This window comes from Entelurus aequoreus, linkage group LG25 (genome assembly GCF_033978785.1).
Source record: "Entelurus aequoreus isolate RoL-2023_Sb linkage group LG25, RoL_Eaeq_v1.1, whole genome shotgun sequence".
In the NCBI taxonomy this organism is placed as follows: Eukaryota; Metazoa; Chordata; class Actinopteri; order Syngnathiformes; family Syngnathidae; genus Entelurus; species Entelurus aequoreus.
In genome coordinates, this window is record NC_084755.1 from 34,166,168 (window position 1) to 34,193,857 (window position 27,690).

Genomic DNA, 27,690 nt, shown 5'->3' on the forward strand with positions numbered 1-27,690 from the left:
CGATATCAACCGATATCAACCGATATATGCAGTCGTGGAATTAACACATTATTATGCCTAATTTGGACAACCAGGTATGGTGAAGATAAGGTACTTTTTTTTTTTAATTTGTAAAATAAGATAAATAAATTAAAAACATTTTCTTGAATAAAAAAGAAAGTACAACAATATAAAAACAGTTACATAGAAACTAGTAATTCATGAAAATGAGTCAAATTAACTGTTAAAGGTTAGTACTATTAGTGGACCAGCAGCACGCACAATCATGTGTGCTTACGGACTGTATCCCTTGCAGACTGTATTGATATATATTGATATATAATGTAGGAACCAGAATATTAATAACAGAAAGAAACAACCCTTTTGTGTGAATGAGTGTAAATGGGGGAGGGAGGTTTTTTGGGTTGGTGCACTAATTGTAAGTGTATCTTGTGTTTTTTATGTTGATTTAATTAAAAAAAAAAAACAACAACAAAAACGATACCGATAATAAAAAAACCGATACCGATAATTTCCGATATTACATTTTAACGCATATATCGGCCGATAATATCGGCAGGCCGATATCGGACATCTCTAATTATTATTATTATTATTATTATTAAATAATGCACAAAAACATAAAAATATCAATGAGCAAATTCAGAGCCAGGAATATCTCTTAAGCAACTAAAACAATAATATATATTAAATAATAATACATTAACATAAAAAAAATTAATGCAAATTGAGCCACAATAACTTAACAGCACCATAGGCTCAGTAGGCAGAGATTACAAAGGAAAATAACAAGTTAGCCTTTACGCAAACCATAAACTGATAGGTGTGGGCTGCACCTGGGAACACACTGTGCACTTCTTATTGGTGTTTGTATGCATGCGTGTGTGCGACTGTGCGTGTGTGTGTGTGTCTTGTCTGTCTATGAGGCTGCAGTGCGTTAATAAATGTCCCCACACGATGTACATTTGACAGTGATTCATAGCAGGGAAGCTAACATCAGCCTGCGGTGACAGCTTTTCTTGGTCCGAATCGCTCTAGCTGCATTAAAAACAATAGGAAAATATGAGGAGGCGATCAACTGATTACGTCACGCTACTTCCGGTAGGGGAAGGCTTTTTTTTTATCAGAGACCAAAAGTTGCGAACTTTATCGTCGTTGCTCTATACCAGGGGTCACCAACGCGGTGCCCGCGGGCACCAGGTAGCCCGTAAGGACCAGATGAGTAGCCCGCTGGCCTGTTCTAAAAATAGCTCAAATAGCAGCACTTACCAGTGAGTTTCCTCTATTTTTTAAATTTTATTTATTTACTAGCAAGCTGGTCTCGCTTTGCCCGACATTTTTGATTCTAAGAGAGACAAAACTCAAATAGAATTTGAAAATCCAAGAAAATATTTTAAAGACTTGGTCTTAACTTCTTTAAATACATTCATTAATTTTTTTTACTTTGCTTCTTATAACTTTCAGAAAGACAATTTTAGAGAAAATACAACCTTAAAAATGATTTTAGGATTTTTAAACACATATACCTTTTTACCTTTTAAATTCCTTCCTCTTCTTTCCTGACAATTTAAATCAATGTTTATTGTAAAGAATAATGAATACATTTTAATTTAATTCTTCATTTTAGCTTCTGTTTTTTCGACGAAGAATATTTGTGAAATATTTCTTCAAACTTAGTATGATTAAAATTCAAAAAAATTATTCTGGCAAATCTAGAAAATCTGTAGAATCAAATTTAAATCTTATTTCAAAGTCTTTTGAATTTCTTTTAAAAATTTTGTTCTGAAAAATCTAGAAGAAATAATGATTTGTCTTTGTTAGAAATATATCTTGGTCCAATTTGTTATATATTCTAAAAAAAATTGTAGATTGGATTTTAACCTATTTAAAACATGTCATCAAAATTCTAAAATTAATCTTAATCAGGAAAAATTACTAATGATGTTCCATAAATTATTTTTTTAATTTTTTCAAAAAGATTCGAATTAGCTAGTTTTTCTCTTCTTTTTTTCGGTTGAATTTTGAATTTTAAAGAGTCGAAATTGAAGATAAACTATGTTTCAAAATTTAATTGTCATTTTTTTTTCGTGTTTTCTCCTCTTTTAAACCGTTCAATTAAGTGTAAATATCATTAATTATTAATAATAACATAGAGTTAAAGGTAAATTGAGCAAATTGGCTATTTCTGTCAATTTATTTAAGTGTGTATCAAACTGGTAGCCCTTCGTATTAATCAGTACCCAAGAAGTAGCTCTTGGTTTCAAAAAGGTTGGTGACTCCTGCTCTCTACTAAATCCTTTCAGCAAAAATATGGCAATATCGCGAAATGATCAAGTATGACACATAGAATGGATCTGCTATCCCCGTTTAAGTAAAACAATTTCATTTCAGTAGGCCTTTAAGCTTGTTGTTGTTTTGTCGCTGAAACTTTGAAGGTCTGTCTGACAAACCAAAACAAACAAAGCGTGCATTAACAGATCGATAAAAATCAGTAGCGAGTAGCGAGCTGAATGTAGATAAATGGAGCGGAGTAAAAGTAGCGTTCCTTCTCTATAAATCAAACACTTTTATGTTAAACTACTGAACAGATGTTTATTGGGATAAGGTAAACATCTGTTCAGTATTTTAACATAAAAGTGTTTGATTGTGAGGCATTAAAAGCCACAAAATGCAACGGGTCCATCAGACCCACAAACACTGGCTGAGTAACAACAATATGAACGTTGCACAAGGGTTAAAGTATTTTGTTAATATTATCATTTGATGTGATCCTCGGTGACATGCAGTACACACAAACGGAAGTAAATGTTTGCCCAGAAGTACATTTAACAAGATAACTTCTTCCAAGCTACTTTGAATATGAAAAGCGCACAAAGCTGCATCCTTACCTCCTTCTTGCAATGGAGGAAGGTGTGATACTTGTAGTGGTGCAGGGAGTGATACAGACTGTAGATACGGCACGTCTCAATAGAGATCTTCAGATCCTGGAAATGGATGTAACAGAGATTTAGTTTTAGCAGTTATAAAAAATATTGTAAATATCATTAACGTGGGTAAGTAGAATGTGAGCAATCAATCACGGGACACGTTAAGCTGTGATCTTTGCTGAATTGAGACCTTTCCAAAAAGTGACAAGAGTGGGTATGAACCTTTGATCTTCTGCTTTGACATGCAAACTAGCATGGAACCAATCACGTAAGAGCTGCCAGAGCGCGTCATTAGAATTGCAAAAATAATTCAGTTTGTTTGTTTGGGACGTCACGGTTGTGAAGTTATTACCGTTTTATGTTTTTTAGGGTATTTAAGTGTTATTATTCATAACCAAACCTCCAGCCATGTCCAAATGTCCCCAAACATGTCCTGTTCGTTTGTGCTGCAAACATGTTTGGTGTAACTATTATAGTTTTTAGATGATTAACATTTAATGGTTTTATGTTACTAACGTGTTGTTAATCATAACTAGACACCCTGCCCCCCCCAAAATAAAGTCTATTAAAATCTCCACAAATATGTCCTATTCGTTTGTGCTGCAAAAATCTTTAGTCTGTTAGTTTTGAAGTTATTAACGTTTTATGGTTTGATTTCAATTATGTGTAATTAACATGTTATTATTCATAACGAGGATCCCCAAACTTGTCCCCATTTTTAGTCTGTTATAGTTGAAGTTATTCACATTTTATAGTTGCATGCATAATGTGTAATTAACGTGTTATTATTTATAACTAGACCCCCCAACTATGTCCAAATCTCCCCAAACTTGTCCCATATTTAGTCTAACTGTTACAGTTTAAGTTATAAACGTTTCATGGTTTTATGTTAATAATGTGTAATTATTCATAACTTGACCCCCAACTATGTCCATAACTCCCCAAACATGTCCCATTCGTTTGTGCTGCAAAAATCTTTAGTCTATCTGTTATAGTTTTGAAGGGGCGGCATGGCGTGGTGGGTAGAGCGGCCATGCCAGAAACCTGAGGGTTGCAGGTTCGCTCCCCGCCTCTTGACATCCAAATCGCTGCCGTTGTGTCCTTGGGCAGGACACTTCACCCTTGCCCCCGGTGCCGCTCACACTGGTGAATGAATGATAGGTGGCGGTCGGAGGGGCCGTAGGCGCAAACTGGCAGCCAGGGCCGGCCCGTGGCATAGGCCGTATAGGTAAATGCTAAGGGCGCCGTCCATCAGGGGGCGCCACGCCAGTGCCACAAATGTTGGAGAAAAAAAATAAAAAAAAATAAGTTGGTACTATTATTTCTAAATACATAAAATAATCCCACGTTAATTAAAATGCAAAGTAAAGCCTATTTAATAGAAATATAATTTGTTACAACATTACGCCCCCCCTCCCCCGGCACGGTGCGCCCCCTCCCTTCCCGTATCATGACTCTTTTTGGACGTCACCACATAAAAAAAATCAACACAAGATGTCAAAACGGCCAAAACTGTCAGGTGCCCAGGGGAGAAAAAATAGAAAAGAAGAGGAGGAGAAACGAGAAAAAGACAGAGGTAGCAGGTAGGTAACGTTAGCCTACATGAAATGATTTGTCTGTTACAGAATGTGATAGTAACCTGTATTTTTAGCATTAAGCTAATGTTACATGATTCGGCAATTGCTAATCAATAAATAGCTAGTTCTGTTTTAACGTCGGGTTAATATTGTGGAGGGGGCTAAATTGTTATGGAAAATAATAATGTAACGTTAGGTAATTACAGTACTCCCTGGTGTACAGTAATTTGTAAGTCATTCTAGTTAATGCAATATTAAAAAGCACAAATAGAGAACTCTGTAGGATCCCCTTTTTTTGTAATATAGTTGTTAAAGTCATACTGGTTTGAAATCTTGTTTTGTGCAGTGCCTTATTTATATTGTATTTTTAATTTATTTTATGCAACTTGTTGACACGTTTTATTTTGTGTTTATGTATGTAAAAAATATTGTATTTCATATATTCATTTTTTGTATTCATTTATTTATCCATATTTGTTTTTATCTTGTTAACTATTCTGATTGTTAATTTGCTTTCTTTAAGTAAAAAAAAAAGGTCAAAGACAAAGCTATTCGGTTTCTTGTGAGTATATACACTTCACTGCCGATGTGGGGGGGGCGCCACCTAAAATCTTGCCTAGGGCGCCAGATTGGTTAGGGCCGGGCCTGCTGGCAGCCTCGCTTCTGTCAGTCTACCCCAGGGCAGCTGTGGCTACAAATGTAGCTTACCACCACCAGGTGTGAATGAATGATGGGTTCTCACTTCTCTGTGAGCGCTTTGAGTATCTAACAATAGAAAAGCGAGATATAAAATCTAATCCATTATTATTATTATTAAGTTATTAACGTTTTATGGTTTTATTTTAATAATGTGTAATTAACGTGGTATTATTCATAACTAGACCCCCACTATGTCCAAATCTCCCCAAACTTGTCCCTGTTTTTAGTCTAACTGTTACAGTTTAAGTTATTAACGTTTTATGGTTTCATTTTAATAATGTGTAACTAACTTATTATTCAAAACTGCCCCCCCCCCCCCCAACTATGTCCAAATCGCCCCAAACTTGTCCCCATTTTTAATCTAATTTACAGTTTAAGTTATTCACGTTTTATGGTTTAATGTTAATAATGTGTAACTAACTTGTTATTATTCATAACTAGACCCCCCCCCCTAACTATGTCCAAATCTCCCCAAACTTGTCCTTTTCGTTTGTGCAGCAAAAATCTTTAGTCTGTTAGTTTTGAAGTTATTAACGTTTTATGGTTTGATGTCAATAATGTGTAATTAACGTGTTATTATTCATAACTAGGATCCCCAACTATGTCCAAATCTCCCCAAACTGGTCCCTGTTTTTAGTCTGTTAGTTTAAGTTATAAACGTTTTATGGTTTTATGTTAATAATGTGTAATTAATGTGTTATTATTCATAACTATAACCACTGCTCTAGTATTTGGCTCTCTATTAGATGCAATGGTTCTCCGTATTGAGACCATGATTTCGGTCCTAACTTGTTGATGTCTCAAGAAGGGTAGAAATACCAGAACACACACACACACACTCATTATTGTATTTTTTACCTTCTTGAGACCTCCGACAAATGCCGACCTCTATTATTATTATGATAAAAGTCGTAATTTTACTCAACGCAAGTCAAAATTTTACAAGACAAACTGAACATTTGTGCAATATAATGATAAAAGTTGGAATTTTACTGAATAACAGTCACATTTTTACAAGAAAAGCTTAACATTTTCCCAATTTTATGAAAAGAGTCGTAATTTTACTCGACAAAAGTCACAATTTTATAAGAAAACTTTAACATTTTGGAAATATTATAACAATAATCTGAATTTCACTTGGCAAAATTATGACAAAAGTCAGCTGGCGTTTTTTTTTCGGGGATGAACAGGAAAGTCCTTCTTTAGCTTTTGTATGCACATTATATCAACAAAAAATCCTGACTTTGGAGCAATGTTCACAGACTCTAGTACAGTGGTTCTTAACCTTGTTGGAGCTACAGAACCCCGCCAATTTTATATGCGCATTCACCGAACCCTTCTTTAGTGAAAAACACATTTTTTTTAATTTTTTTTTTTAAATTCAAGACAAAGTAGTAGGTTGTTTTTTTCTGGTGCACAAAGTGAACCGTGCATGAACATCACCTTGTTCCAAGAACAACACCAACACAGTGCATCAACTCACAACAAATTGCACGCCTGCAAATCAGTGTGACTTCTGCTGTTGCCGTATCCATAATACGCCGATAGGGAGAAGTTTTTATTTACACGATGAGCCGGGTGTGTCTTGACCTCCGCCGAACCCCTGAGGCCGACTCACCGAACCCCTCTGGTTCGATCGAACCCAGGTTAAGAACCACTGGTCTAACTGTTACAGCTTAAGTTATTAATGTTTTATGGTTTTATGTTAATAATGTGTAATTAATGTGTTATTATTCATAACCTGACCCCAACTATGTCCAAATCTCTATGTCAATAACGTGTAATTGCGCTTACTTGTTGCTTGGGAACGCTCCTCTTGCCGTGGTTTAGGGTTTTGCGGTTGTAGCATTCACCACCGAGGCGCACTTTAACCGTCCCGGAGTCCAGCGGGTCTGCAGTCATTTTGGGGAACATATGTAGCGCCTCCTAGCGACAGATAAGACACACACATGTGAAACAAAAAGCTTTAACTTGAGCTCAACTTCCTCCATTGCTGCTGATTGTTTGATGCCATGCTTCACCTGGTGCTGAGCACTCATGTTGGCTCTCCTCAGCAGCTTCTTCTTTTGCTCGCTCAGCATGCTGTCGATCTTCCTCATGGGCGGCAGGTACAACTCGTCTAAGTATAATAAAAGTAAAACAACACAATTGAATTTAAAAAACACGTTATTTCTTCTCATTACCTCCGCCAGGGGTTGTAAGTAATTGCCAGGGTTTGTTGGTCTGTCAGTTAGTTAGGTGTTTGATTGCAACATGACTCAATGAGTGGATGAAACTGTCAGAAATAGGAGAAGCGGTTAGATTTTAGGGGTGTTCCAGATCTGGGTGTATGGTAGCAGCCCCACCTCCCCCCACAGAGACAAAGACAGTGGATGACTGACAAGAGGGTTCACTCTGTTTTTTTCAAAAAAGTTATGGTTGGCTTTTGTTTGAACTTTCAGGAAATGACAGGAGGAAGAAGTGATTATATTTTGGGGGTGATCAAGATTTCTGTCTAAATTCAGGATTTTTCAAAAAATGATTCTTTACTGCAGAGTGCTTTTTCCAGTTATTTTGTCACACGTTACTCCACAAGCCATTTAAAAGAAAACTGTTCCGTTAAACCGCTAATGGTAACAAAAGCTAGCCGGTCAATATCTTTTTGGCTTTGAAAAATGTTCCTGTGAGGAAGTTGCAAACAGCATCTTTAACTATTAATTAGAGATGTCCGATAATATCGGACTGCCGATATTATCGGCCGATAAATGCTTTAAAATGTAATATCGGAAATTATCGGTATCGGTTTCAAAATTATCGGTATTGGTTTCAAAAAGTAGAATTTATGACTTTTTAAAACGCCGCTGTGTACACGGACGTAGGAAGAAGTACAGAGCGCCAGTAAACTGCCTTTGCGTGCCGGCCCAGTCACATAATATCTACGGCTTTTCACACACACAAGTGAATGCAACGCATACTTGGTCAACAGCCATACAGGTCACACTGAGGGTGGCCGTATAACCAACTTTAACACTGTTACAAATATGCGCCACACTGTGAACCCACACCAAACAAGAATGACAAACACATTTCGGGAGAACATCCGCACCGTAACACAACATAAACACAACAGAACAAATACCCAGAACCCCTTGCAGCACTAACTCTTCCGGGACGCTACAATATACACACCCCCGCTACCCCCCACCTCAACCCCGCCCACCCCAACCTCCTCATGCTCTCTCAGGGAGAGCATGTCCCAAATTCCAAGCTGCTGTTTTGAGGCATGTTAAAAAAAATAATGCACTTTGTGACTTCAATAATAAATATGGCAGTGCCATGTTGGCACTTTTTTTCCATAACTTGAGTTGATTTATTTTGGAAAACCTTGTTACATTGTTTAATGCATCCAGCGGGGCATCACAACAAAATTAGGAATAATAATGTGTTAATTCCACGACTGTATATATCGGTATCGGTTGATATCGGAATCGGTAATTAAGAGTTGGACAATATCGGAATGTCGGATATCGGCAAAAAAGCCATTATCGGACATCTCTAATTCTTAATAATCCAAAACACTTATCTAATACTTCAAACCACGCTGCCTGTTCTCAAGCCATTTGTGCCCCTCCCCATACACACTTAGAAAATCCAAATGTCATCCCTGCCTATTGTATTGCGAGTGAGGAGCAAGGCACGGTGTCCCAAAGCCAATAATGCCATCGCTATAATCGCTATTGCTTAACTACGGTAATATGCAGGTCACGGTTTTTGGATGTTGGGCTTTTTTTTTTATAAGCGTTATAGATGACTCCGCATTACCTGCATTGTTAGCTGCCTCTTGGAAGCCATTTTTCGCTATTTAGAATGCACGGGGAAAAAAACGTGTATTCATGTCTCACACAATGACGGCGAATGATGGACAAAATAAAAAAGTAGCCCATTATTACATTCACAGAAATACCTGCAATTTTTGTGACCAAATTACTCTTTTACTCATCCGACACTGATTGTTATTTATTACTCCGGTACTCTTGTCTTGTTCTGTATATTGCGCAGTATTTTGTTTTTCTACAGTGTTTTGTATATTGTACAGGATTGCTTATTATTTTTATTGGATAGTAGTCTGTTTATTTCAATTGTTAGTTTTTTATTTTTTATTTATATTTTTTTCTTTATTACCTCTTTTGTAACTTATTTTTACCCCATATTTGTTCCCACTACCGCACCTTAAATTGGAGTCCTTAATCTCGTTATATGCAAATATAATGACAATAAAGTCCATTCTATTCTATTCTATTCGAAAAGGAAAGGTCATTTTACATTCAGCTCATTTGCGACATCCTGGCTATTTATTTCCGACATCCCATAAAATACATAGCCGTTGAGGACGGTCACTCCACAACGTTGTGAGCGGGACGGCCTCGCCAATGAGCCTTTTTGACGAGTTGACAGATGTCACAGAAACATCTTCTCACCGTCTGTGTCCTCCAGGGCTTGAATCATGTCGGGGTCGAGCGCCGTGCTGACCAACATCTCCACGTAGCTCCTGAACATCTCCCTCATGGCCCGACTGTTGGCTCCAACCCGCGTCGGCCCTAAAAAAACAAAAAACAAAAAAAGGAACATGCTGAGTTTATGAAGTGTGTTGATGAGTGGAATGTGATGCTGACCTTCAGCTTCGCTGGGGAGGGAGGAGTCTGAGTCGGAGGAGGAAGACGGCACCTCCTTCATCCACTTCTTCCTCTTCTTTGGAGGAGCTTCTGTCTTGTCCTTTGACGTTTTGCTCCTGGACTGACGGGACATTTTCTTTTCAGCTGTTCTTTCTTCCTCCGTCACACACTGCAAAGCACCTCCTATGTCCTCCAGGACCTCCTTTTCTCCATGATCTCTTCTCACCTCCTTTTGTTTCCCCCTCTCTGTGACACCTCTTTCGGACCATCTCTCCTTCTCTTTATCTCCATCCCTCGCTTCTTTTGGCTGTTTCTCCTTTTCCTTGCTTTCCCGCTCCTGTTCCTCCCTTTCCCTCAGTTCGCTGTTCCTGTTCTCTCGCTCTTTGTGTTCTTTCTCGTTTTTTCCCTTCTCCCCATCTTTTTCCTCCTCCCGTCTTTCACTGTCCCGTTTGAGGGGTGACGTTTTGTCCTTTTCTTTGCGCTCCCGCTCTTTCTGCTCCCTTTCCCGTCGCTCCTTTTGCTCTTTTTCCCCATTTTCTTTTTCTTTTCTGTCCCTCTCCTGCTCCTCTTTTTTCTCCTTCTCCACTTTGTCCTTCCGCTCTCGTTCTAATTTCTCCCTTTGCAGCCTCTCTCCTTGCTCCTTTTCACGTTCTTTCTGCTCCTTCTGTCTGTCCTTGTCCCTCTCGTCTCTGTCCACTCGCGGCGGGGTTTGGTTGTGAGTGGCAGGCAGTGGTTTTGGCAGCGCTTGTCGCCTGACGGGTGAAAAAAAAAAAGAGACAAAAATACTGCATTGAAGGGACTCATTAATAACCAAGGACAAATAAATATGCATACAATTATTTTGTGCTAAAACAAATAAACTACATTAATAATGTTGTTAAGACCTGTTTTCTTTTAGTTTATGGGTGTCTTTCTGGTGTTTTCTGGGTTCACTTCCTGTCTTGCGCTCTTATTTTGGTTCCACTTCCTGTTTTGTTTACATTGTCTTTACATATACTCTGCTTCTGAGTGCTTCCCCCCTCACCTGCAGTGAGTCAACATGTTTTGTTGACTCACTGCAGTGTGCTTATAGTTCTACATGCTATTAGCACTCACATTTCATGCATTCTATACTAAAAACTCATTCCTGTTACTCAAACCTTTTCTTCCTTGGGGCCCAGAGTTCTTGACAGCGCCCATGTTTATAAAAAAAACCAACTACCGGACAAGGAAAACATTGCTTGTAATTTGGCTGCATGGGTCACAAAATAAAAAGACACTTTGAAGTATTTTGGACAAGAGGTTATTAACATTTTGGATCAAACTGTTCCACTACCGAGGGGCCCCGGAGCCCACTCAAATATTAGTAATCTTACTTTTGATTTTAATCTTATTCAATGATTATATGTCAAATGTTATGAAACCATGTGACTATTATTTATTTAACTCATAAATAGGGATGTCCGATAATGGCTTTTTGCCGATATCCGATATCCCGATATTGTCCAACTCTTTAATTACCGATACAGATATCAACCGATACCGATATCAACCGATATATGCAGTCGTGGAATTAACACATTATTATGCCTAATTTGGACAACCAGGTATGGTGAAGATAAGGTACTTTTTTTAAACATTTGTAAAATAAGATAAATAAATTAAAAACATTTTCTTGAATAAAAAAGAAAGTACAACAATATAAAAACAGTTACATAGAAACTAGTAATGAATGAAAATGAGTAAAATTAACTGTTAAAGGTTAGTACTATTAGTGGACCAGCAGCACGCACAATCATGTGTGCTTACGGACTGTATCCCTTGCAGACTGTATTGATACATATTGATATATAATGTAGGAACCAGAATATTAATAACAGAAAGAAACAACCCTTTTGTGTGAATGAGTGTAAATGGGGGACGGAGGTTTTTTGGGTTGGTGCACTAATTGTAAGTGTATCTTGTGTTTTTTATGTTGATTTAATAAAAATAAAAAATAAAAAAAAATAAAAAATTTTAAAAAAAGATACCGATAATAAAAAAAACGATACCGATAATTTCCGATATTACATTTTAACGCATATATCGGCCGATAATATCGGCAGGCTGATATTATCGGACATCTCTACTCATAAGGCTGATTGGAAAAGAAAAAAAAATTAACTGCATTGTAATTAAGGACAAATAAATATGCATAGAATTATTAAATAAATAAACTACATTAATAATGTTGTTATGACCTGCTTCATTAGGTTTTTCTTTGTTTAGTTTATGAGTATCTTTCTGTTGTTTTCTGGGTTCACTTCCGGTCTTGCGCTCTTATTTTGGTTCCACTTCCTGTTTTGTGTATATATTCTTTACAGTAGTGTTTCTCTGCTTCTGAGCGCTTCCCCCCTCACCTGCAGTGAGTCAACATGTTTTGTTGACTCACTGCAGTGGGCTTATAGGTCTCCATGCTATTAGCACTCCCATTTCATGCATTCTGTACTAGAAAATCATTCCTGATACTCAAACTTTTTCTTCTCTGGGGCCCAGAGTTCTTGACAGCGCCCATGTTTTTTAAGAAAACTACCGGACAAGGAAAACATTGTTTGTAATTTGGCTGCATGGTTCACAAAACAAAAAGACACTTTGAAGTCTTTTAGACCAGGGGCCAAAGTGTTCCACTCAAATATTAGTAATCTTACTTTTGATTTTAATCTTATTCAATGATTATATGTCTGTGGAGGGGGGCGTGGTCTGCGGGCCTGCCGCGTAGCGGGGTGTGGAAGGACCGGACTCGAAGCACAGCTGGCAGGTGATTGGAGTACCCAGCTGGGATTGATCATCCAAATCACCTGCCATGCTTATTAGCAGCAGCCGGGCCGAGACACGGGTGTTGGAGTTGGAGCGAGAGAGAGACACGCCGGACTGAAAAGTCCTAACTATATACTGCTGAAAAGCAAATCATACTGGTGTATGGAAATAAAAGACTTGATCCAACCTGAATACCGGGCTCTTGTGCCAGTGTGTGGTGGTCAGGAGAAACCACTAGAGGGCAAATTCTACAATGTCAAATGTTATGAAACCATGTGACTACTATTTATTTAACCCATAAACCTTAGGCTTAGGTCAGAGTGATTGGGGGGGGAAAACAAATATACTGCATTGAAGGGACTCATAAATAACTAAGGACAAGTACATATGCATACAATTATGTTGTGCTAAATTAAACTACATTAGAATGTTGTTATGACCTGTTTCATCAGGTTTTTCTTTGTTTAGTTTACGGGTGTCTTTCTGGTGTTTTCTGGGTTCAAAGGACAAAGTGTAGGTACACAGAACATCAGAGGGTCAAATGTGCGAGAAAATGAGAGCAGACAGTGTTGACAAACAATGTTGCAACCTTGTGTGGGAACCGCAGGTGCAGAAACACAAAAGAAGAATCCCTGTGGGATGCAGAAACCGGCCGAGAAAATTTTCCGTGCAACGTTCATATTGTTACTCAGCCAGCGTTTGTGGGTCGGATGGACCCGTTGCATTTTGTGGCTTTTAAACGGATGTTTATTGGGATAAAGTAAACATCTGTTCAGTATTTTAACATAAAAGTGTTTGATTGTGAGGCATTAAAAGCCACAAAATGTAAAGGGTCCATCAGACCCACAAACACTGGCTGAGTAACAACAATGTGAACATTACACAAGGGTTAAAGGCCTACTGAAATGACATTTTTTTTATTTAAACGGGGATAGCAGATCCATTCTGTGTGTCATACTTGATCATTTCGTGATATTGCCATATTTTTGCTGAAAGGATTTAGTAGAGAACATCGACGATAAAGTTCGCAACTTTTGGTCGCTGATAAAAAAGCCTTGCCTGTACCGGAAGTAGCGTGACGTCACAGGTTGAAGGGCTCCTCACATTTGCACATTGTTTACACCAGCAGCGAGAGTGACGATTACCCCATTAATTTGAGCCAGGATGAAAGATTCGTGGATGAGGAAAGTGAGAGTGAAGGATTAGAGTGCAGTGCAGGACGTATCTTTTTTCGCTCTGACCGTAACTTAGGTACAAGCTGGCTCATTAGATTCCACACTCTCTCCTTTTTCTATTGTGGATCACGGATTTGTATTTTAAACCACCTCGGATACTATATCCTCTTGAAAATGAGAGTCGAGAACGCGAAATGGACATTCACAGTGACTTTTATCTCCACGACAATACATCGGCGAAGCACTTTAGCTACGGAGCTAACGTGATAGCATCGTGCCTAACTGTAGATAGAAACAGAAGAAATAAGCCCCTGACTGGAAGGATAGACAGAAGATCAACAATACTACCAAACACTGGACCTGTAACCACACGGTTAATGCTGTGCCGCCTGGCGAAGCCTAGCAATGCTGTTGCTAACGACGCCATTGAAGCTAACTTAGCTAGGGACCTCGACAGAGCTATGCTAAAAACATTAGCTCTCCACCTACGCCAGCCCTCATCTGCTCATCAACACCCGTGCTCACCTGCGTTCCAGCGATCGACGGCGCGACAAAGGACTTCACCACGATGATCGGTGCGGTCGCTGGCCCGGATACGGAGAAAGTCAACCCAGACAGGTGAGGACAGCGCCGCGGCGGCGGACAGAATTGTAGCTTTCGACAACACCCCGGCCGCCATCAGAGTCGGCAAGAAACATATATTTCCCCGAAGTTACGTACATGACATTCACATAGCGGCACGCACGTACGGGCAAGCGATCAAATGTTTGGAAGCCAAAGCTGTACTCACGGTAGCGCGTCCGCTATCCAACTCAAAGTCCTCCTGGTTGTGTTGCTGTAGCCAGCCGCTAATACACCGATCCCACCTACAGCTTTCTTCTTTGCCGTCTCCATTGTTAATTGAACAAATTGCAAAAGATTCACCAACACAGATGTCCAGAATACTCTGGAATTATGTGGTGAAAACAGACGACTTAAGCTGGCCACCGTGCTATTCCAAAATGTCTGCTTCAACCCGTGACGTCACGTGCAAATGTCATCATACCGAGACGTTTTCAGCCGGAAGTTTAGCGGGAAATTTAAAATGGCACTTTATAAGTTAACCCGGCCGTATTGGCATGTGTTGCAATGTTAAGATTTCATCATTGATATATAAACTATCAGACTGCGTGGTCGGTAGTAGTGGCTTTCAGTAGGCCTTTAATATCCAAATGTACAAAACAAATAGAGTGCTTTCCCTGTGCATCGAAATAATAATAATAATAATAAAAATAATAGAAAATAGCCATCTCGCAAACAAAGCACAATCCAAGATGAAAAAATACCAACATAACAAGAAAAAACTAACTTATTCAATGATCCCACCACCAACAACGAAGGGAGCCTGGGTTAAGCAGATCTCTAACACCAGGTGAGATAATTTACAGCTACCCCCGAGACCCCCAGAGAGGGACAAGCGGTAAAAAATGGATGGATGGACAAGCTACAGGTAGGGAGGGAAGCGCTCAGAAGCAGAGTAAAGCTGCTGCAAACAGAAACAAAATAGGAAGTGGAACAAAAAGAAGAACGCAAAACAGGTAGTGAAGCCAAAAACACCAGAAAGACACCCATAAACTAAAAGAACGACCTGATGAAACAAATCATAACAAGTGTAAAGCTAGCAATCTGTCAATCATTTCTAAATAAACTGTCAATAAAATTTAAAGTGCAAACGAATATATAGCTTCATCACTTTAGTCATATTTTTTGCACTTAAAAAACTTCTGTCTGACTTTAGCTCCAGACTTGTTTGAGATTGTCATTACTGCCACAAGTGGTGGACAAGTGTATTAGAACTGAGCGCCGCTGCGGCCTATACGGACCACGACTACATATTTTTTGGCGGCCCAAGGTGATTGCTGCCCAACTATGGGGCACTTGTGTGGTGTTCGGGTCTGTGGGACCCGTTTTCGATTTTTATTAAAAGAAAAATGATACAATTAATTAATTAATTTTTCAAACTGAGACTCACTGGCTTTGGCTCATTTTCTGTGAAGAACATATATCAGAATACATATTTAATGACCACACACCGTACACCCCCCTACACATTTCTATTACATATAAGATGTCCGGGTCCACTGGACCCGGGGCTAATAGAAGTGTGTAAATTGATGTTTTGTGTACCACACACACACACACACACACACACACACACACACACACACACACACACACACACACACACACACACACACACACACACACACAGCAGGCCTAGACAGGAGGAGGACAGAGTGTAGGTACACAGAACATCAGAGGGTCAAATGTGCGAGAAAATGAGAGCAGACAGTGTTGTTGACAAACAATGTTGCAACCTTGTGTGGGAACCGGAGGTGCACAAACACAAAAGAAGAATCCCTCTGGGATGCAGAAACTGTCAGATAAATTTCCATGCAACGTTCATATTGTTGTTACTCAGCCAGTGTTTGTGGGTCTGATGGACTTGTTGCATTTTGTGCCTTTTAATGCCTCACAATCAAACACTTTTATGTTAAAATACTGAACTGATGTTTATTGGGATAAGGTAAACATCTGTTCAGTATTTTAACATAAAAGTGTTTGATTGTGAGGCATTAAAAGCCACAAAATGCAACAAGTCCATCAGACCCACAAACACTGGCTGAGTAACAACAATATGAACATTACACAAGGGTTAAGAAACACTGTTTTAGACTAGAGTGTAGATTAGTAGTAGTAGTATTTTTTTTAGAAACTTTGAGGGGTCTTCTGCATTTCTAATATCACAGCTGTCTAGTGTATCAATGATTCGTTCTGGCATACAGGCAGGAGGCGTGACCCCAGGATGCAGAGACAACGAAACAGCGAAAAAATAAGAGCACTGGGCAGGAACTAAATACCAAAACACAGGAAAACAACACACACTAGTTAAATCCATGCTGTGAGGAAGCAGCCGCGCGTTTCCCTCACCGCGCCCGACTGAGCAGTTGAGTGGCAACGCGGGCGCGGAAAAATGCAAGAGCTAGCATTGTATGCTAGCTCTTGGTTTGTTGTGTGCGCAGAGCATCTAATGTCTGGTTCCTATCCCTCGCACATATGCTTCTGACTGTTTCAAAAATATATCTGACAGGCTTTCTCTCAACCAGAACTTTTTTAAATGCGCAAATATTTCCTGAAGTGTCTAAAAAATATCTACAGGTGAATTTTGTTAAAGAGATAAGGAGTTTGTGATTGCGCAAAAGGGGGCTGGCAAGTTCCATTTTGACAAATCACACGCGAGCATTAATGATGAAGTTGACAATATACATACATCAACAAAAACGGACATTTTTCATAAACATTTTCTTTTTGGGTGTCAAATATTAGAAAAGCAACAGACAATAATAATAATAATAATAATATGAAGAACATAACATGGGGGCCTCATGTATTAAGCGTTGCATGGATTTCCTATGAAAATCAAGAAAATATACACACCAACCGTTTCAGATGTATTAAAGTGTGTGCACGCTTTATCCAAGCATCCCAATCAACGTGGAATTGAGCGCACATGTGGGCGTGCAGCTAAATAAGCAAATTCTATCTAAGTTAGCCATGCGCCTTAGATGCCACACTCAGAGATGAAGAAGTGCTCACCCCCTTTGAAAAGACAGGTAAAACTTTACAAGAGGCGCGAAACCATGTGCGTGACTCTGATTACCCCCAAGATAAATGTGTAATTTACAGCAAAATGTGTTCATACATTAGCCTGCTCACAGCCAGATTAGAGTTTTGCATGAAAATCATTAAAGATTAAAGTACCAATGATTTGTCACATGTAATATTTGGTTTAAAATATTTTTAATTTAAACATGCCAGCATACCAAAAAGAATAGACTTAGACTTAGACAAACTCTAATGATTCACCAGGGAATTTGTTCTTTTATTTATTTTTTTTTTTTTTAAAGAAAAGATAAGTGATTAAAAAAAAAAAAAAAAAGTTGAGAAGAATACCAAGAATAAAGTAAAATTAAGGAAGTCAAAGGAGCTACTGTGATGTGCTGCCACTCTTTCAGGCGCACGTGACATAAATTTAAAAAATAAAATAAAACTACATTTATTATTACAACATAGGAGAGCAACTTGCGGTAGCAGCCACGTAACACAAAATCGGGCCACTGCTGCAGCTGTCGCAAGAAGTCACGAGAAAACATTGTGATGGCAATAAGTGGCAAAAAATGATATATTAATTATAATTAAAATATTAATAATAATTTTGAGTCTTTGCTTTGACCTTTTACATTGTTGAAATCCAATATTGGCAAAGCCCGACGACCACCTCTGTGACGTACCCACGGTATGTAGAAACGTGCGTACTTGAGCCATGAAGTTCCATGTTCAGTTCACTCTTGATGCATCTAAACTGTGCTGTGAAAAAGGGCGCACGCCATATTTTTTTGTGCGTACGCACGCTTAATACATGAGGCCCCAGGACTTATACGGGTTGTCAACATAAACGGAGTTGACTTAAAATTTAAATATCTATCAATGGTGTTTAAGTGGATGAAGTGAATAAACATTTTCAATATCCAACCACCTGACTTACCTCATGGTCAGACCAGTCCTGTGCCATGGTTTTCTGGAACACACTCTGACATAGTCTTTCTTGTTGACATTCTCCAGGAACTTCACATACAAACGCTGATATCGCATTTTGGCATCACCAAAATAACCCAGGTACTGAGGAAAAGAGAAATAAAAAAGTCAGTAAACAATTTGTCAGAAAGAATTGCGGGTAGAGATGTGTATCGTTGACGTTTGAACCAATGCGGTACTCTCTGTACTTCGAACTATCAGTTCTTTTAAAATGTTGCTGGTGCTTAAACCCTGCCAGAATTGGTACTTAAAAAAATGGAAAACAAACCATTCAAATTTTGTTTTTTTTAAAAACAATTCCTTTGTATTTTTATCAATATCAATCAATCAATAACCTTTATTTAACCCGGTAAAAAACTAATTGAGATTAAAATCTCTTTTCCAAGAGTGACCTGCCCAAGAGGGCAGCAAGACAAAGTTACAGAAATACATACAACAACAACAAAAGCTGCAGCAGTCACACATCACAATTAAAAAAATAAATTACTTACATATGTTAACATAAAAACATGTGATAGGTCAAAACAATGTATAAAATGTTTCAGTAAAAACAACTTCAAAACAAGTACAATCCCCATTAGAAACAGTTTCTTGATCCTTTAAAATGGCCTGAAATTCCCCCAAAGTGATGAGTTCAGGTAACCTCAGATCCTTCTGTAAGTTATTCCATGACCATGGAGCAGCATATCTCAACACTTTTTTTTTCCAAGATTTGGGTTAGCTTTATGAACAAACATTCTTAGTATGTTCTGTGACCTAAAGACTGGAATCTCTACACATAAAAGAACATAAATAAGGGGGAAGCAGCCCAAGAAGTGATTTATACATAAAACACAACCATCGAGAAAATCTGCATACTGACAAAAATGAACAGTTTTCCTTTGCATACAAAAATGTCCGCTTTTTTTCATTACATTACTTTTTTTGCTTTTTTTTGTTATTTTTACTGTGTTGTTTTTTACCTGTGTAATAATTAATAATAGTCGTGTAATAATTCATAATAGTGAACTTTGTCACTTATAACACAAAGCTGACATTAAGTTGTGTCTTTAAAAAACTGAAATTTATATGATCTGTTTTAGAATTATAGTTTTTTTCACAAAATAAACAAATACCAAAATGGCCCCCGCATACTTTGACTTTTTAAAATGTGGCCCTTCTTGGAAAAATGTGCGACATCCCTGCACTAGATGAAGCCCGCGTACCAGAGTTTGAGAATCCCTGATCTAAACAAACCTTAAACCTCTTAAGGCCCAAGCTGGTTGTTTACATGCTTTTTTCCCCCCTCTTTGCTATTTGGGCTTATTGGACCCTAATTAGAATAAAAACTAAGAATCATCTTTTTATATGATGTACTTAGTCCATAAGTACACAAACGTGTACTTCATGTTTATTGACATGCTAATTCTTATTTTTACACTTTTTTCCCCTCCAAATTCCATTGTATGTTATACTCTTCTGACACCACCAGATGGCAGTATAAGTGTCCACATAAGCGGCCATAAGACCCCAATTCAGTAGTGCACACAATTTTGGAAACAAGAGCTAAAAGGTGCTGTCCACGCATGTGGCCACTAAGGCATTTAGATTAAGGCAAATTTTAAGGCATGCTTTTGATTGATTGAAACTTTTTATTAGTAGATTGTACAGTACGGTACATATTCCGTACAATTGACCACTAAATGGTAACACCCGAATAACTTTTTCAACTTGTTTAAGTCGGGGTCCGCGTAAATCAATTCATGGTACAAATATATACTATCAGCATCACACAAGTTAATCATCAGAGTATATACATTAAATTCTTTACATTATTTACAATCCAGAGAGTAGGATGTGGAGGGGGGGTTAGGTTTGGTTGATATCAGCACTTCAGTCATCAACAATTGCATCATCTGAGAAATGGACATTGAAACAGTGTAGGTCTGACTTGGTAGGATATGTACAGCGAGCAGAGAACATAGTGAGTTCAGAAAGCATAAGAACAAGTATATACATTTGATTATTTACATTTGATTATTTACAATCCGGGGAGGTGGGATGTGGAAGGGAGGGTGTTAGTCAAGGGTTGAAGTTGCCTGGAGGTGTTCTTTTAGTGCGGTTTTGAAGGAGGATAGAGATGCCCTTTCTTTTACACCTGTTGGGAGTGCATTCCATATTGATGTGGCATAGAAGGAGAATGAGTTAAGGCCTTTGTTAGTTCGGAATCTGGGTTTGACGTGGTTAGTGGAGCTCCCCCTGGTGTTGTGGTTATGGCGGTCATTTACGTTATGGAAGTAGTTTGACGTGTACTTCGGTATCAGGGAGGTGTAGCGGATTTTATAGACTAGGCTCAGTGCAAGTTGTTTTACTCTGTCCTCCACCCTGAGCCAGCCCACTTTGGAGAAGTGGGTAGGAGTGAGGTGTGATCTGGGGTGGAGGTCTAGAAGTAACCTGACTAGCTTGTTCTGGGATGTTTGGAGTCTAGATTTGAGGGTTTTGGAGGTGCTAGAGTACCAGGAGGTGCAAGCGTAATCGAAAAAGGGTGGAATGAGAGTTCCCGCTAGAATCTTCATGGTGCTTTTGTTGACCAGAGAGGAGATTCTGTAGAGAAATCTCGTTCGTTGGTTAACCTTTTTGATTACCTTGATTGGCATTTTATCACAGGAAAGATTAGCCTCTAGAATGGAACCTAGGTAGGTGACCTCATCTTTTCTGGTGATAACAATGTCACCCACTTTAATAGTGAAGTCACTGACTTTCTTAAGGTTGATGTGGGACCCAAATAGGATGGATTCCGTTTTACCTAAGTGTATGGATAGCTTGTTGTATTATTCCTTATTGCAAACAGGAACATGCATGTATGCATGTATTCACGGTGGACGGGGACTCGACCTAAAGGAGTTGAAGTGCATTGAAGTCAAACAAAAAGTCAAACTCACATTACTGGTCGCACAGAACTGCCTTTGACCGTCTTTGATCTCAGGGCTAAATTTCTGAAGCAAGGCTTTCTGGACCCTCCAGATGGGTGGAGGCTCCCGTCCGGTCTGCAAGGCCATCTGATGAGGCAAAACGAACGGGGGTGTGCGGTTTATGCTAGGTTATTTAGCCGTCATGCTTACTTCCTCTGACTCACCTTGAGTGTCCCGATGTCCTCCGTTCGAATGACGAACTCGTCCCGTTCACGGAAGATCCCCTCGCCGCCGCTCTCACTGTCCTCCGCCTCACTCTCGCCAGCAATCGCCGCATCCGCCTGTTTCTTCGCCAGGTGCAAGGCGGTAAGCCGCTGGGACGCCGGGGCCTCTTCCGGGGTTGGAGGGGAGGGATGTGGGGAGGAGGAAGCAGATGACTGGGAGGAGGGGGAAGCCTGCCCAGCTTCAGGTTCCTGGTCCTGGTCCTGGTCCTGGTCCGAGCACGACGGGGGCGGTGTGGTGGATGGAGGGGGTATGGAGTGGATCTGGGGAAGGTTGGAGAGGGGTGGCGAGGGGATGGCCGGGGGGGAGGTGGAGGGGGGTGGCGAGGTGACGGCAGTCGGAGCCGGTTGGTAGGCGACGTGCTGCTGCTCGGAGGGAGGATAAGGTGGATCCGCCACTTCTCCCTCCCGGATCGGCTGCGGGGACGGCACGGAAGGACACGCGGGAGGGTGGGGCGAGGGTGAAGAGAAGGTGGGCGGTGAAGGGGAAACGGACGGCGATGCGGACAGAGGTGCGGGAGCCAGAGCAGGACTTGGTGGAGTACCTGGACCACAGGGAGGGGGAAAGTAGAAGTCAGCTTGACTTTCTGCAAAAGTGCACGTGACATTAAAGTAACTCCTTCGGTTCAGAGGACATGATGGAGGTAGGCCACTGTTGTGCGCCACCAATTTTCCTCTCAGGGAATAAAACACACTGGTGCCAAGTAATTTTGGATGACATATATGTTGAGTAAAAAGGACCCCAGAGACAGAATGGTACAATACCACGTTTTACTGAAGCTTCAGAAGACCAGCCCTTGCAATGCAACCATAGCATCAGCAAGCAAGGTTATGGAGGTTAATTTGTGTCTTTAGTTTTTGGCACTGAATTTATGTAACTGAATTTTTTGCGTTTGAATTTTGTGAACGGAATTTTTTTCACATCAAATTATGCTGATAATTCAGAGAAAAAAAACTCGGAGGAAAAAGATTCAGTGTGTAAAAAGTCAGTGTGAAAAAAAATCAGTGTATAAAAGTTCAGTGTTTTAAAATTCTGTGTATAAAAATTCAGTGTAAAAAATATATATTGTATAAAAATTCAGTGTAAAGAAATTCAGTGTTTTAAAATTATGTGTAAAAAAAATTACTGTATAAAAATTCAGTGTATAAACATTCTGTGTTTTAAAATTCTGTGTATAAAAAATCAGTGCAAAATATCAAGCGTATAAAAATCCAGTATACAAAAATCAGTGTATAAGAATTCAGTGTTTTAAAAATCCGTGTCTAAAAATTTAGTGTAAAAAAAAAAATTAGTGTATAAAAATTCAGTGTTTTAAAATTATGTGTATAAAAATTCAGTGTAAAAAAATGTAGTGAATAAAAATTCAGTGTAAAAAAAATCAGTGTATATAAGTTCAGTGTTTTAAAATTCTGTGTATAAAAATCCAGTGTAAAAAATACATATTGTATAAAAATTCAGTGTAAAAAAATTCTGTGTATAAACATTCTGTGTTTTAAAATTCTGTGTATAAAAAAATCAGTGCAAAAAATCAAGCGTATAAAAATCCAGTATACAAAAATCAGTGTATAAGAATTCAGTGTTTTAAAAATCTGTGTAAAAATTTAGTGTAAAAAAAAAATCAGTGTATAAAAATTCAGTGTTTTAAAATTATGTGTATTAAAATTCACTGTAAGAAATGTAGTGTATAAAATTTCAGCGTAAAAAAATCAGTGTATAAGAAGTCAGTGTTTTAAAATTCTGTGTATAAAAATTCAGTGTAAAAAAAAATCAGTGTATAAAAATTTAGTGTTTTAAAATTTTGTGTATAAAAATTTAGTTTAAAAAAATTCAGTATAAAAAAATTCTGTGTTTTAAAATTCTGTGTATAAAAATTCAGTGTAAAAAATGTAGTGTATGAAATTTTAGTGTAAAAAAAATCAGTGTATAAAAATCCAGTGTTTTAAAATTCAGTGTAAAAAAAAATCAGTGTATAAAAAATTAGTGTAAAAAATTTAGTGTATAAAAATTCAGTGTAAAAAAATTCAGTGTATAAAAAATCAGTGTTTTGAAACTCTGTGTATAAAAATTCAGTGTAAAAACAAATGTAGTGTACACAAATTCAGTGTATAAAAATTCAGTGAATAAAATTCAGTGCTGAAAAATTCTGTGTCAAAAACTTTGCTGCTTTACGGGATGGACGTCAAATGTAATAGTTTCCATCTTGAGTTGATGTTTGTCTTACCTTCAGTCTTAGAAGTCTCCAAGGTCTCCCTTTTAGACAGCATGTCGTCTTCCTTCACCTCCTGCTCTACCACATGTTCCTGCTGCGGATCCTGTGGCTCTCTCCTCATTCCTTCATCATCTGCAGCCATCTCTCCTCCTACCTCTTCCTCCTCAGTCTTTTCTCCTGTCGGCTCGCTTTCCCCTTCCACTTCGCACCGGGACAAGACAAAGTTGTCCTCGGGGGTGTGACGCTCATCGTAAGCGAGCGTCCCTTCCTCCCCGTTGGACATTGCGGTAGAGCAGGCGAGAGGAGGCAAGGGGCTGAGTGGGGGCTCCTGTGGGGTCGGTGGAGAGAGGGTAGATGGTACTTTGACCATAGCCGAGGCCATGGCAGCAGCCAGAGAGTGGGGGGTGTCATAGAGGGCAGAGATGGCGGACGAGATGCTCTTCTGCAAGTCCTGATTTTTGCTGACTGAGTCCTCCTCATCAGAGGAGAAGGTGGGCAGTGCCTCCAAGTTCCCTTTCAACTCCTCATCCAGAGGCTTGCAAGGACTCTGACAGCTACCGAGGGGGAGGTCTGCCCCATCGCCTCCTCCCTCCTCGCTGAACGCCCCCTGTGGTGGGGTCGGCGGCAGTGGCGGAGTCGGTGTTATGGGCCTAATCCCACCTTTGTGGCAGGAACAGGCTTCCTGTTCACAGCCATCATCGCCCAGTTCCAGGCATGATGGTTTTTTGCCTGTCTTCAGGAAGTCCAAAAAAGAGGACATGAAGCCAGGTTTGAAGTCAAAAGCCTTCTCATCAACCTGAAAAAAGGAGCAGAACTTGCATTATTTGAAATAGATTTTTTTTGTATTCAATGTTTCTGACATTTCTATTGTAGTGCAAATATCTTAAAGTGATGGTTTGCCACGGCTACGTTGAGAGGGCGCTAACTTTAAAGTTCTATTCCCGCCCTCTTCCTGCACGTAAGCAGCGCCCAGCTAAATACAGTATACAAAATAAAATAAAGTAAAGGAAAATAAAATAGAATAAAGTAAAATAGGATGGAATAGCGTAAAATAAAATAAAATAGAATAAAATGTAACGTTTAAATACAGTTTATAAAATAAAGTAAAATAAAATAGAATAAAGTAAAACAGAATAGAATAGCGTAAAATAAAATAAAATTGAATAAAATAAAATTGAATAAAATGTAACATTTAAATACAGTATATAAATTAAAATAAAGATAAATAAAATAGAATAAAGTAAAACAGAATACAATAGCATAAAATTTAATTAAATGTAATAAAATATAACATAATAAATCGTAACATTTAAATACAGTATTTAAAATAAAGTAAAGTACATTAAAATAGAATAAAGTAAAATAGAATAGAATAGCGTAAAATGGAATACAATGTAATCAAATAAAATAGAATAAAATGGAACATTTAATTATAGTATATAAATAAAATAAAGTAAAGAAAAATAAAATAGAATAATGTAAAATAGAATAGAATAGCGTAAAATACAATACAATGTAATAAAATAAATTAGAATAAAATGTAACATTTAAATATAGTATATAAAAATAAAATAAAGTAAAGTAAAATACAATAGAATAAAATAAAATAGAATAGCGTAAAATAAAATGTAATAAAATAGAATACAATTTAACATTTAGATACAGTATATAAATTAAAGTGAAGCAAAATAAAATAGAATAGCATAAAATAAAATGTAATCAAATAGAATACAATTTAACATTTAAATACAGTATATTAAATAACAATATAAATAATATAAGAAATGCTTAGAATATAAAATTATAATAACAATAATAATTGAACAATAATATAATAATAGTAATATAATAATAATAATAATAAAAATTACAACAATAATAAAAATGTTGATGATAGGGACAAGCGGTAGAAAATGGATGGATAAATGGTAAATGGGTTATACTTGTATAGCGCTTTTCTACCTTTTTTTAAGGAACTCAAAGCGCTTTGACACTATTTCCACATTCACCCATTCACACACACTTTCACACACTGATGGCAGGAGCTGCCATGCAAGGCGCTAACCAGGACCCATCAGGAGCAAGGGTGAAGTGTCTTGCTCAAGGACACAATGGACGTGACTAGGATGGTAGAAGGTGGGGATTGAACCAGGAACCCTCAGGTTGCTGGCACAGCCACTCTCCCAACTTCACCACGCCGTCCCCGGATATTGATGATAATAATTAATAATAACAACAATCTTTGATAATATCTAACAATAACCAGCAAACATAAAATGAGAAATGCTGATAATATTAAATGATAATAATAATAATTTAACAATGATATAATAATAGTAATATAATAGTAAAAACAATTACAACAGCAAAAATAACGATAATAACATTAATGATAATGATGATAATATTGATAATAAATTATTATTAATAATATTTTGAATTATAATAATTATAATGAAGTAACAGTTATATGATAATAGCTAACAATAACAACAACAACAATATGATAATTACCAGCAAAAATAAAACGAGAAATGCTAAAATATAAAATGCAATAATGAATGATTAACAATAATAATAACAATAATATTAAAGAAAAATGTATGAGTAATTTCAAGAGAGTCTCTTGGTCAACTATTCCAGAAAGTTTTTCTTTGCATTTATTTAGTAGGTTAGCATCTCTTGACCCATGCTGGGTTAATTTTAGAGTGTTAAATTAATTAAAATGTAAATAAGTCCCATTAAAAGGCAGAAAAGAAAGAGCTTTAATTTTCTCTGCACCCTTTCATCTAAATTCTAAACCTTTAAATGGATGATAATTATTTTTTAATCCCTTCTACTCTACTATTTAAAAAAAATTTAATTAAATTAATTAAAGCGCTAAAAAAGCCAACTTCACGTCTCCTCTCACTTCAGCAATAGCGCTGCAGAGACGGCAGGTGGCAGCAAGGATCCTGCAGTGAAAAATGCAGTAACCATGACAACGGCTGCCCTAGTAACAGTGATCTCTTTCCTCTTTTGTCAGTCAAAGAACTGGCTGTCAGTCAGCTAAAACCGGCTTTCCCCCCCCCCCCTCCCTCCAAACCTATAATAACCCAAAGAATAACAGCTGGAAAATTCAAATCGCTTGATTTAAACCAAATAAAAAATGAAAGTGAGTGAAGCGGTTTTGGCTTGATTTCCCAGGTGAAATCAGCCGGCTGAAATATGTGGAATGAATGATGTTGAATAAGATTTTCTCATAAAGCTCCTGGCTTTGTTTCTTTCCGCGTGACGCAACTTACAGAGCTGGAGAGTTTCTGCATGGCGCCCCAGCCTTCAGGGTTCAACTGATCTTCCATTCCTTTCTTCCATGTCTGCATTGAAACCAGATCAAAAATCATGATGTGGGATAGAAGATTAACATGTTCCTGGTTTTATGTATACTCATATGGTCCAATTCCCAATGTCTAATTGACAAATGCTATATCTGATGACAAAAAGTTGAAATATGACCAATTTAGTCTGACAGTTTAATGACTTGGCTCATTGCAACGCTATCAAGTTTTTTTAAGGCTGCGTTATATGGTCGTAAAATTGCAGGGCTTACAGATTTCAACTCCCCCCAGCAGCATACATGGCAAATCAGCAGCATAACCATGGTTACGGAGTGGCCACAATGAGAATATCTTCAAATCCATGTTCAAGGAATTGTACAGCAGTTGGACTTGCTCGGGAAACAGAAGGCAGTCTTTGACGGCCAGAAATACGCATGTAACGTTCTCTGAAGGATGTGCACGTTCTTCTCTATTAGAGAAGGCAACGTCTGCAGGAATTGGGTGTGAATGCTTTGGGGGAAAATTTACGGGGATAGCTCGAATTTCTTTAT

General features: G+C 38.1%; 2 protein-coding genes across 2 annotated transcripts in view; both read right to left on the bottom strand.

The window, feature by feature from the left end:
* Window positions 1-27,690, bottom strand: part of tspan4b (tetraspanin 4b) — a 114,560-nt gene that overhangs the window by 42,606 nt on the left and 44,264 nt on the right. The gene's annotated exons all lie outside the window — the stretch shown is intronic.
* LOC133642183 (proline-rich protein 12-like) overlaps window positions 1-27,690 on the bottom strand; it is a 63,125-nt gene that overhangs the window by 1,236 nt on the left and 34,199 nt on the right. The window contains exons 5-14 of the mRNA XM_062036253.1: window positions 27,107-27,178; window positions 23,835-24,618; window positions 21,556-22,157; window positions 21,362-21,478; window positions 18,391-18,524; window positions 9,856-10,607; window positions 9,661-9,780; window positions 7,225-7,322; window positions 6,998-7,129; window positions 2,889-2,984 (exon numbers count right to left, since the gene is read on the bottom strand). Coding sequence (XP_061892237.1) covers window positions 2,889-2,984; window positions 6,998-7,129; window positions 7,225-7,322; window positions 9,661-9,780; window positions 9,856-10,607; window positions 18,391-18,524; window positions 21,362-21,478; window positions 21,556-22,157; window positions 23,835-24,618; window positions 27,107-27,178 — 2,907 coding nt within the window. The remainder of the gene's footprint in view (window positions 1-2,888; window positions 2,985-6,997; window positions 7,130-7,224; window positions 7,323-9,660; window positions 9,781-9,855; window positions 10,608-18,390; window positions 18,525-21,361; window positions 21,479-21,555; window positions 22,158-23,834; window positions 24,619-27,106; window positions 27,179-27,690) is intronic.